At 36.3% G+C, this 12,936-nt stretch overlaps 1 protein-coding gene across 4 annotated transcripts in view; it reads left to right on the forward strand.

Moving 5' to 3' along the window:
• ptprea (protein tyrosine phosphatase receptor type Ea) overlaps positions 1 to 12,936 on the forward strand; it is a 328,457-nt gene that overhangs the window by 265,014 nt on the left and 50,507 nt on the right. For 2 of the 4 annotated variants that reach the window (XM_051922103.1, XM_051922104.1), the window contains exons 5-6: positions 7,260 to 7,344; positions 7,692 to 7,765. In XM_051922103.1, the coding sequence (XP_051778063.1) occupies positions 7,260 to 7,344; positions 7,692 to 7,765 (159 nt within the window). Of the gene's footprint in view, positions 1 to 7,259; positions 7,345 to 7,459; positions 7,594 to 7,691; positions 7,766 to 12,936 lie in introns of those variants that run through there. The other 2 variants (XM_028795296.2, XM_028795297.2) reach the window with 1 other exon arrangement.

Raw genomic sequence — 12,936 nt, forward strand, 5'->3', positions numbered from 1 at the left:
CCAACTGCGAGACAGCAGCGCTACCCACTGCACCACCATGCCGCCAACAAATCCTCAATACAGTATAAAATAAAAAGTTATTTTAGAAGTAAAATAAAAAAAAAAATAAAAATTTTAGAAGTATGGAGCAGAATTTAACAGTAAATGATATCATATAATAGGATTTGGATATTTTTAGAGTCCTGGAGCCCTCATCCATCAAGCTGCCTCCCCCATTTGGCCATTTCACGGCTGAAACAGTGCTGGGCCAGCCAATCCGATGAAAGGACCCCTCTTTCCCACGATTCCTGCGATCCTCCATCAGGGATGACTTTACCTTAGGCAGGCAAAACAACTTGGCAGGTGGGCCGTGGCACCAAGTGCCACATTTGAGTACCGAGAAGAGAAACAGAAGAGGTGAGGGTTAGTAACAAATTCTAACTATCAGGTTACTTATGTTTTAGAGCTAATGACTAACAACAGAGATGCAGTCTGTACAGTTAATCAGCAGCTCTAGTCAGGATATGCTAAACTGAAGTAGTGAGTCTTCAGCCGGGATTTAAAAGCTGAGACCGAAGGGGCATCTCTTATAGTAGCAGGCAGACCATTCCACAGTTTAGGGGCCCTGTAACTAAAAGCTCTACCTCCATTGTTATTTTATTAATCCTTGGAACCATAAGCAGACCAGCATCTTGAGATCTTAATGTGCGCTCTGGTTTGTAAGTCATGATAAGTTCAGACAAGTAAGCCGGACCTTGGCCATTTAATGTTTTATATGTTAAAAGGAGGATTTTGAAATCTGCTTATCACCCCTGACACACTCTCCTCATCTCATTCATACCAGGTCAGTCTGCACGTAGCATTGAATCTAACATGCACAGGTCCAGGGTGTATGAAAAGGTGGTAATCGAGCAGGATTTAAAACTAGGTCCCTTGATGTATGAGAGCGAGGTACTAATATCTGTGCTAGTCTAATTCTTTCACCAGTTTATACGGTATATTTTTAGACCTGTAAAGTAACTACTTGTAAATTGCATAATAAACTTAACATGTGAAACATACAAGACGTATGGGGGGTAATTATTTAAAAAATGAATTGTGAATTGACCTTTTCCAATGTTATGCTTGAACAATTCTGTATTATTCACTTATTCCCATTACATCCATCCATCTGTTCATCTATTTTCCTAAGCTGCTTTTCCAGGGTACAGTCACAGGGCAGTGGGTGCTTATCCCAGCAGTCATCAGGCACAAGGCAGGAAACAACATCTAGATAAGGCACTAGTCCCTCATACTTTCCATTACATTTTAAAAACAAATTGAATTAATATACTATCTTGAGACAAAATTTAAATACGAATTGACCAGAAGAAAAGACATCTAGCTGAAAATTCAAGCCAAGAGTGTAAACATAACGTTAGTCCTAATCCTTTATCAAAACCCAAAATAGCATACTACATCGTAGTCAATAATTCAAAGCCTGAAATGCACACACAAACAAGTATAGCTTTTATCTGTACGCTAGAATGACTTGGAAATGGTGATGACACCACACAAAAAGATGTAAAAGTAATTTAACATCTTTATATAGTTTTTCAAAGAGCAAAAATGAAATGTACATATTTCAAAACCATGAAATCAAAGAAAAGGGGCAGAAAGGTAAGTTCAGAAAAATCTGAAAACAGATCAAGCTCATAATAGTTAAGGGCCTGAGAAAAGGCAGCATTAAGTTCATACAACTTTATTTATCAAAGCAAAACCTTTTTAATAGAATTGCCAAATATAGTTGATTGTGCAATTTTCTATCACATTCTTTTCTTTTAATATATTTCATACCTATCTTTATTAACTTTATTTTGTTACTTATACTTTACTTTTATATTTCCATTTCAAATATACTTTTACAAATAATTTTCAGCATCCTGTTTTCAGAAAGTTTATATTAGTCTTAACTCTTTTAATCAGTTTGAAAAAGTCAGTATCGTAGCTTTACATTTTCTGAAAGTCATCTGATTTTTAATTCATATATATTTAGAGATTTGGAAAGAGGAACTTGAATTTCAAATTCCCCTCAGAAGTGGTTAGCTTTTAAGAAATATTTACTGACACATACATAGTATATGACGCTCAAAGGATAATGTGAGACAAGACCCGTAGCATTTTTATGTTCAGTTTAGAGTATAAAATTCCCAGGCCATTGTATAGTCATTATCAATCAAGGAAAACAGCAGTAACATAACTTAAGCTATAAAAAATGTATAAATGCTTGTTCAAGTACTAACGTTGCCTAGTAACTCATTGTAAACAGTAGAAAATAGGATCATAACTTTTATACTTTTTTCACATATAAGCCAAGGGTGTTCCATACAGTTGGCATTAAGGAGAGCCTGCCCCCTTCGGCTCAAAATATATATCAGAATAAAGATACATAATATTAACACAATAATTACAAAAACAAAATACTTTATATGAAAACAACAAATGACAGCAATTAATAAAACATTAACAAAGAAAAATAATGAAATATATTCAAAAATAATCATTAAAATTAGCATGTAAATAAAACACAGCTCTTATAAAACTTCCTTCCCATTCCAATGCGTGTTTGGATCAGTGTTAAGAAGTTGCATATTTGTTACATACACTATTATTAATGCTGATTCTGAATTTTTTTATGCATTATTTTTTTTTTTCTTTTTTTCCCACCGCAGGGCGTGCACACACACACCAAGCACACACTAGGGACAATTTAGAATCGCCAATGCACCTAACCTGCATGTCTTTGGACTGTGGGAGGAAACTGGAGTACCTGGAGGAAACCCACGCAGACATCAGGAGAATATGCAAACTCCACGCAGGGAGGACCCGGGAAGTGAACCCAGGTCTCCTAACTGCGAGGCAGCAGCGCTATCCACTGCGCCACCGTGCCGCCCTTGCATTATTTATTTATAACATTTTAACAGTTTGGGGACAGTCACATAAAATGTATAATTTAAAGAGGGGGAAGTGTACTGTATATATGTTTATAAATAAAAAGACAAAAAGATACTCCTAGAATTATGTGTAAAGGTTTAGAATATATATACTAAATAAAACTGCTTTAGAAATTTATACGAGTCTAAATCTCTTCCATCTTCATTTAAGTGAGATGTCTTTGAAATTTCAAAAACTGTGATTTTTTTTTATGACTTTTTTTAGTTATTTAACATATGGCAAGAGATTCCAGCAATGAATTGTCATTACTTTAGAGCATGACAGCAGCTGAACATAATCTCTAAACCATTTAGAAAAGAAGAGTACACCAGTAGCACAGAATGCCAGGTTGGGGTAACTGCTGCCTCACAGTTCCACAGTCCTGAGTTCAACAACTGAAAAATGAGGGGGACATTCAGTCCTTCAGGCTCATTTGGCTTGCTAGTGGCTAAGTTGTCCCAATATTTCCCTGCCAACAAAAGCATTGTAAAGGTTTTCAGGTTGTCTGCATGACTTGGTAGTTTGTTCCAAATTCTCATAACTCTCTGTGTCAAGCAGCACATCCCGGCCTCCGTATTAAATGAGTTTCTTATTTTGTGTTTGCTTGCTCTCCCCATGTCTGCTTGTGTTTTCCTTCAGGCTGTTTACATCCCAACATCCCAAAGACATTCATTTTAGTTTAGCAGTGAACTGCAAAATGGCCCAAGAACAAGTGAATGTGGGTACATGCATGCATGTGCCCTGTAATACATTGGCACCCAGTTCAGTGCTGATTCTTGCCTTGCAACCTGTGCTGCTTGGGTAGATTCTGACTCACAATGACCTTGAAATGGGTTTGAAAATGAATGGATGGAGCAATAATAAACTACAATACATAAGAACTGGCAGGATCTTTTCCTGAGGCAATTTCAGCTCAAACTATCTGAGTTATTTATTTTAAAGCTAACACAAAGCGGCAATACTAATTAATCAAAATACAATGGAGGCTTGATTGTCGATACTAGTAATTGGAAATGATGCCAGATACTGTATAGTAAACACACATATCGCAAATGAGGTGAAACAAGGACAGAACATTTCCTTTTTGTTTTTTAGAGTACTGTATGGATCATGTAGAATTTTCGACCTTTTAACGTAACATTATAAACTTGTTTGCCATAATAGGGTCTATGATATGATATTTTACAGTTGCACTGGAGCTAATCCCAAAACACTCTTAAACAAATTTAAATTTCTCTTTAGTTTTTTTCGTACATATTAAGAAAAGCCAAATATTATACAAAGCCCAAATAGAGAGTAAAAATCACATGATTATGATTTATCTGCCATAGTCATGCCACCTACTATACTGCTGCATAATATCTTCATGAAGTATTACACTTTTCCCTTGTGTATTATTTAAACAAAACTGCGTTTCCTTTGGTATAGCAGCTCTCACCATTATACACATTATCATATCCTGCTAACATTAACGTACAGCATTGGCTTTTTTATAATGGCCTTTGGTATGGCGGAGTGGTGGCTCTGAGGCTAGGGATCTGCACTGGTAATCGGAAGGGTGCCGGTTCAAATTCCGTAAACACCAAAAGTGACTCTACCTTGCTGGGCCCTTGAGCAAGGCCCTTAACCTGCAATTGCTCCGTCCTGGGTATGACGTTATCTGCATCCAGCCCCGCATATAGGCCCTTCAACCTGTAGGGAAAAACCTGGGGGTTGGTGGCAGAATTGCCACTCCAGCCACCATAAAAAACCTCTCACTGTTCCACTCCACCTGAACTAGTGTGGTGCTGAGGTGTCACCCATCGCATGGCTGCACTCGGGTCCTAATCTGGGATCCTGAGTTGGTTTATCATGTGGTGGGTGCAGCAATGTGCTGTATCAGCGTGAGCTCCTAACCTCTCTCTCTTTGGTATGGGATATGCTCTGTGATGTTCAGGAGTTGTGCAAATTATCAAAGGTCTCTAACCATTACAGGCCTGTCAACTTTTTAAAATAGTAGGACAGTAAAGGCTAGGTGGCACTGCGGTGCAGAGGTTAGCGCTGCTTCTTTATCTTTATAGCTTCAGACTACTGAGTTGAAATTTCAGCATAGGAACAGACTGTCTATCTTTTCTCCCTGTGTTTGTGTGGATTCTTCTGAAGGTACCTTGGGCTTCATTCACTTCTTAAAAACACAAGTTCACAGGTGTCTCTGAATTAGTTGTATGTGAAAGTATGCCTGGTTCCTGCCTGGCATCCAGTATTGGAGGGATAGACTTCGGTTCCTTCATGACAGTGAAAAAAAGAGGTGATTGAAACTATTGAAATACAGAGGGCTCCAGAAATTTTTCATCCAGAAAACTCCAGTATTCCCTGCAACGTTTTTAGGAGGATGTTTAAGAATGACCACATTTACAAAGACCCCACAATTACTGAACAGAAGTAAACATAAAGGCCCCTGCCCAGAACCTTCTCACCATATCTACTGTATGTAGTTTTAGACATTGTTCAGAATGCTATTTATACACACATGACTCTTCTTGCAAGCCCATTACTGGTCATTTATAAGAATGTCTCAATCCTTTTACTACTTTACTATACATAAAGTCAGCCAGCTTTTTTGTTATTGTTTTAATTCTTTTGAATCATTATAAAGAATTACTATAAACATAATGCCAGGACTATAAGTTGGGGGTACATTATGGTCCTTGCACTTAGACTTTCACAAATGTAAGCTGAAGTGGCACTACTTGAAGTCAATAAGGTAAGGTAAAACGCGCAGATGAGGCAGCAGAACATTTTTATCATTTTAGGTAAAAAGGTCTATTCTTCCATCCTTCCACCCATTTTGTGAATCCACTTGTATACGTGTCATAGTTTTGGGAACCTTGGACCAGTCCCAGCAGCACTGCATGAAAATGAAAAAAAAAACAACACCAGTCTATTGTAGGGCACACACACACATGAATACTCAAATGTTTTATTACCAGGACAAATAAGAGTCTTCTGAGTTACAAATTTGGAAAATGGCAGATGAATAGGGGTGGCACGGTGGCGCAGTGGGTAGCGCTGCTTCCTCGCAGTAAGGAGACCTGGGTTTGCTTCCCCGGTCCTCCCTGCATGGATTTTGCATGTTCTCCCCATGTCTGCGTGGGTTTCCTCCGGGTGCTCCGGTTTCCTCCCACAGTCCAGAGACATGCAGGTTAAGTGCATTGGTGATTCTAAACTGTCCCTAGTGTGTGCTTGGTGTGGGGCTGTGTGTGTGTGTGTGTGTGCCCTGTGGTAGGCTGGCGCCCGGCCCGGGGTTTGTTTCCTGCCTTGTGCCCAGTGTTGGCTGGGATTGGCTCCTGTAGTTAGGATATAGGATAATGGATGCATGGATAATGGCAGATGAACAGGGATAGCAAAAGTATACACAGTCAGAGAATGGGCCCGGATTTAAAGCCATATAAAGCTGTGAGTGAGCAGTGTTAACCATTCAATATGCAATGTACTTTATTAAGTCATTTTCATTTAATTAGATTCAGGAGAGGTACATTTGTAATGAAATCTTTCCACAGGTAATTTGAAAAGTTACAAAAACTATTCCCCATATTATATTCTTAAAACTATAAAGGTGCAGTTTTTGTCTTTAATTGCTTTCAGATCTTTCACCCAATGCTGTTAAGCAAGTACAATCATGCAGGAATTTGCTCTTTCTTCCAGTTCTCTTTAAACAAAACTTACATCCGTCTTCCACAATGTATTGGCGACGCATTTGGAGTCGTGGTTACAGGTCTCTACGCAACTGAAAGTTGAGCACATGTTTGTAGATTACATGCTGATAAAGCTGATTCTGGCTCACTGTCTTGTCTGATATTTTTCTCATTGTTTTAACTTAGCTCTGAAACTATTGGGACACAAGATTATTGATGCATTCAATAAATGCAGATTGTTAACATTATATTCTAATAGTCAGTGGCATTTAGCCATTCATTAATAATCACGTGCAAAAGCCTCTAAAGAAACTGTGGTTTCCTCAATGTGTGTGAATGATGTGTGTGTGCGTGCATGTCAGAGGAAGAAGATGATATGCTGAAAAAATATATATATATAATAAGCAGATGTAAGAAAACAACTAAACTAATAAAATGTTGGACTAGAATTAATGAGCAAAACATGTAGTAAATCAAAAGAGTGCTGTGCAGTTCCTGTTATAGTTCAAAGAGAATTCTGAAAATGTGAACATTTTGAACCTAAATGACTGATTTCAGCCCTAGAAAAGGCGTGTTTGTCTTGATTTTATTAAGATTACTGACAGGTTCTGTTTTTTTTCCTTTTCTTTTCAGATAAAAGTTCTTCCTTTCTCCCCATAATCCTTGTGGTACTCCTTCTATTGATCATTCTCATTCTGTCAGCTGTCTACTTTTTTAGGTAAGGAGAAAAAAAAAAAAAGCTGTTGTGATGGCTACGTCAGTTTCTGTGTGTGACAAGTGCAGAACAAGTAGCCGCCCCTAGGCGAGGCAAGATTAACCATAGTGCTGCCTTTTCAAAACTGAAAGCAGGCTGCAAGCGCCTGAGACATTTTGTTAGGCTGAAGTTTGCCTTTGGGCCAGAGCCGCTTGTTACTAATATTATTTGTGGATTTCTCATGCAAAGAAATCAGTTTTTGAGTTTTAAATGGTAGTTATTCTTCCTTTTTTGACAATTAGTAGATCTGTGAACTTGTGAAACCATGCCGGTGTTGCGCATTTGTGACATTTTTTTCACTTACTTCACAGGTTTAGAAACCAAAGGAAAGCGGTTGTCAGCACCGTTGACAAGAAGATACCAAATGGCATTTTGGAAGAACAAGGTAACATCTACCGTGTATTTATAATTGTTTGAAGTCATAGTTTAAACTAGAGTTGAAATGCAGGGTTTTTTCAACAAATAGTTTTATGGTGAAATTGTATTGAAAGCTAGAACACGGCCGAGTTACTCTATTTCCTGTGGTGGCGAGTGCTAACATACACTGAACCAGAATATGAGAATGCTTTCAACACAAAGTCAAATGGTATGTCTGATCAGCACTTAAAGGATCATTTACAACACTCAGTCATATTTAAAGCAAATGTATAATTATGTATAATTATTTCTCTAATTTTAAAAATCCATTTTTAGTTGTAAACAAGATTCAATGTCACCAACATATTCGATAATAAACTGTTGACTTGGGCATCAATTCATTTTTTCTTTGTTGCCCTTAGCATAAATATACATATTTCACTTCAGAGGGGCTTTGTTTAATCATGTCATTTTATATAATGTTAAGAATCAATAAATCATAAAATATGCCTAAACTGTTCACCCAAGGAATTAGTGCTCTTAAGCATACGCCTTTTTAATTCAAAAAAGGTTGGTGATGCAGTACATATTTGTAATGTGCAACTAGATTTTCATTTAGAAAGAACTTTATTTGTCCCCAGGGGGTAATTTGGCAGCAGTCAATTAATTTTTTTAAATTCTTTTCATATATGGAATTGGCTAAAATGCCTTTTTTTCTAGAGATCACTGATATTGGAAGAAAGGAGTGGAATGTTGAACAGAAAATGTTAGCATTCCATTAAGGGAGCTAATCTGCATGCTGTGGCAAGTCATTTGTCGCCTTAATCCCACAGCGTTCACAGAATTTGCTAAATCCTCTTTTTTTTGTCTACACAGCAGTGAACGTAAAATATTTCTATGAAAAACCATCCATGATTTTGCATTTTAACACTCTTATTATATTCATTCTTTTAAAAGAGTGATTATTTTTCTAAATGTATTTTTATTTGCTGTACATGTACTATGTTAGCAGAACAGTTATTGCTTTTGTCTCACATCTCCAGAGATGTAGTTTTTATTCTACTCCCAGTTACTCACTTAGTCTGCTTCTTCTCTCTGTATTTGAAAAATGTAGTTTGTTGTTAACTGTAAACTGCCCTGCTTTAAAAGACTTTGGTTATTTATGTACAGTATGAGAACAAGCTTGTCCAGTATTAGGGAGGCATATTTCATTTAGAGATTTCATTTTGGCTGGTACCATCCTTCTATTTGATACCCTTAAGGTAAACGTACAAGCGTGTAATGGAAAACAACGGTTTCAGAAATTGAATGGAATATAATGCCATAAAAAGTATCTGCAAATACTGAATTCCTATATTAATACAATTTTTGGACATATGTTCAGGTTTGGAACCAAAGTCTAATAGCTAAGTAAACACATAACACATTTTCAAAATATTTAGTATATATAATGAATAAAGTATTTTAGCATCAATTAGTACGTTGTGAAAAAGCATTGCCCCTCTTAAACGTTTATAAGTGGATGTACCCCCATTTACTGTAGCTGCAAGCAAATGCTTCCTATAGTTCATCACTGAAAACATCAGTTTTCCACATTTTGTATAAGAATTGTAGCTAGCAATGGATAAAAAGTGTGTCATACTTTTTATATAAACTTCTTTTAATGTTCCTCGCTCAAAACATGCAGATCAGCTTAGTTGTTGGCCCTGTGTCAGTGAATGTGGCTGTTTACATGACCGTGTCTTGTGATGGCATCCCCATCAGGGCTGTTTTCTGCATTGCACATGTTGCTGCTAGGAAAGCTTCCAGCTCTCACAATTAAGGACAATCAAAAAAAAAAAAAAAGATTGATTGATGGAATGGCCTTTTTATAGAGTGTGCATATTCTCTTTGAAAACACAAGAACAGTTACACATAATTTTAAGAATCAACTATATAAAAATGTATGGTGTCTTTGGCAGATGACAGTGGGAAATCTGGATTTCTAATGAAGTGCAAAGCTCTATTATCCAAATGTGTACAATACATACTGATACTAAGCAACCTGAAAACCATATATATATAATTGAAACTCTGCTGTAAATTTGTGCTATGGACCAGCAGTATGGAGTTAAAGGCCTGTATCACTTGCACATACGTATAATTAAAACAAAAATTTCTATTTGTCAGTAGTCTCAAAAGATGAGAATTTTTGGGTTTTCTTATTTAATTTTAGTTTCCATCTACTTTAAATAAAAGACTTTATAAATCTAAATTGGAAAGTGTGTTTTTTCACTCCTTTTTAAGAGCATTTTACTGATGCATATTAGGAATTCAAATACAAGATATATTTGTATGTATGCTTATATTTAGTTGATTAATCAAAAATACCTAAAATCACTCAAATTTATGTTACTTATAAATGCCTTTAAAATGCCTCTGTGTATTTTAAATACATAGTATCAATTAAGCAGACCAATATTTTAAATGTTCTAAAAGTCACAGGCCTTTGATACTGAGACAAGCTAGTCTGTTGCATTATTTCCTGTGCCCCACAGTGGAGGAATCTGCTGAAATAAAATAAATCAACTTGCATTTTACATAATAATTGTAATATTGAGTTTTGTACTTCCTGTAAGTGGTTAACCTAGTTTTCTACCATTGCACTTATGTTGCTTAATGGTTAAAAAAAATGTGCTTCCCTTAAAGAGGTTTTATTTTAAAAAATTATCTTGCTATGCAAAATAGCTGAGAATCATACTATAGATCTATATATCATAAAACTGATCTACTGAGATCGCATTCAGGCTGCGGCTTATCATTTGGGAGTGAAAGGACTGAATCTTTACACTCTGAACAAGTAGACTACTGAACAATGTTACTACAATTTAGACCATTTAGGAATACATTTTATGTTCAAATTCTTATTTACATAAATTAAACAGCAGAAAGTATATGGACTTTTTATATAGAGTATCGTAAATACAATAAACATACTTAAACTATTGCACGATAAATTGCTCTTTTGAATCAATGTTCCCAGTCTCTCAAAGCCTGAAGGAGAACATCTGTAACATACTAATGATTTTCTCCGAAAATCTTTTTTTTTCTTATGGCTTCAAAGCTTCAGAAGGGTGTGTGGAGTTTGCATGTTTCTTTTTGTTTGTATGGATTTTTCTGTGTGTGAGTTTGTGCATGAGCAAGTCCTGCAATGGACTAGCACTCCACTTCAGGTTGGGTCCTGTCTTACTCCTAACGCTGCCCACATAGGCTCTGTCTATATATTCCCCTGAAGTAGATGAAGTGAATTTGAATTTGACTTATGGATTAATGTAATAAGTTAATGGTTAGGAAGATTTCTAAATGTATAATAGTTTGTTTCACAAGATGTTGTAAGTCGGAATAACTGACCAAAATAGGGTACCTATGCTTTCTTCTTGGAAAGAGGAAGCTGCAACCTTTTTATAAGAAAATAATAGTGAAGTGAAATGTATATATGTGTATTGGCTCAAAGTATAATTTTCCCAAGTATAAATCAGATATCTGTTACCTTGCATTCATATGTTTAAAATATCCATTACATATTGAAAATGATACCGGATATAATATATGATAGCAACTAATATGTTTGTTTGATTAGAAGCCATATGGCGCAGTGGTTTGCACTGATGTCTTACAACTCAGGATTGATTGCCAGGCTGATCACTGTCTGTGAGGAATTTGCACATTCTCCCATAGATGTTCTCTGGGTACTCCAGTTTCCTCCCACATCCCAAAGGATTAATGGGCGACGCCTAACTGGCCTTCTGAGTGACAGCTGATGTGAACATGAACAGACTGTTTCAAGTCTTAAATCTAAAAACACAGATTCCTCTCAGAGACACTTAAAAAGGTTTCCAAAGCTATGGCCAGTGGGGCAAGTGAATCCATTATTCTTATGTAATGCCCCTTGACTCCAGCTGTGACATAAAGACGCACTGGCAGCCATTTATTATTTTGTCTTAGGAATTTCTGACGACTTTGAAATGACTGTTATTGCTGGTAAATGTCAACTCAGTTGGATCACCAACCTGTTAGGGAAAAAAATGTCAGGTTTCTGAAATAAAATCAAGTGCACCTAAAGAGCAAAACTCAAAATTAAACACAACTTTTCTTCAACGTATTATTCATTATTAAGCCTTGTGGCAAAAATATATCAGAGCTTGAATTTCACATCTAAATTTGTATCATTTAGACAGTTGTTTTAATTGTAGTCAGCTTATTAAAATTTTTAAGGAGACCTTACATGATTTACTACACCACAGAGATGTTTTTCGGCGGAAGTCTGAAAAAACTGTTCCATTATTTGTGGGCAGTGAAAAGGGAAATAGGAACTGCCTGGAAAAAACATAGACTTCTTTTAATCAGGAGATTCATATTAGGTTTATTATCTGCCACTTACACTAGTTTTATTTATCCTTGGAGTCAGAGGGAACTAAACCATTTGCAACTTTATATATGAGAAGAAGGATTTTAATACTGCAGTAAGCTTAGTGAAGTGAATCAAGAACTAGAGTTGCATGGTCATACTTCTTTGTTTTAGTTATGTTCCTTGCTATTGTATTTTGAACTAAATATAGTGCAGTACGTGAATGAATCCAACGTAAAGCCTTACAGTTTTCAAATGAATAAGACAGAAGGCAGAAGCAAACACTGAATGGGGTCCCAATGTATTACACAAAGAGAAGAAAATGTGTGCTATTTTAATGTAATATTTACATTATTTGAAAATAGGGAGGGTGTGATGGCAATAGTTTGAATCCTGTCCTGGTTGCTCCCAGTTTGCTTGTCTTTTCCCTGTTTGAATTTTTCTGTAGGCATTACATTTTTTTCCTGCTATATCCTAAAGATGTACTGTATGTATAAAGTTAAAAGGTAACTCTAAATGAGCATGGAATGACTGAACGTGTGTGTAGAGATCGATGTATGTAAGAGATGTCTATAGAATGTCGCTCCAATCAGGTCTGGTTTCTACTTTGTGCACAATGCTACTTGGATAGATTCCATCTCACCGTGACCCTATAATTTAATTCTTCAGGTTTTGTGATTTATTTGAAAATTAATGTTACTGTGCCACAGTGATTAGTGCTGCTGGCTCACACCTTTGTTGAGTTTTGTGCAGTTCTTGGGCAAGTCACTAAGTTACTAGATGTTTCATGTTTTTCTCATGTCTAGTTACAT

This window comes from Erpetoichthys calabaricus, chromosome 2 (genome assembly GCF_900747795.2).
Source record: "Erpetoichthys calabaricus chromosome 2, fErpCal1.3, whole genome shotgun sequence".
NCBI classification, from domain to species: Eukaryota; Metazoa; Chordata; class Cladistia; order Polypteriformes; family Polypteridae; genus Erpetoichthys; species Erpetoichthys calabaricus.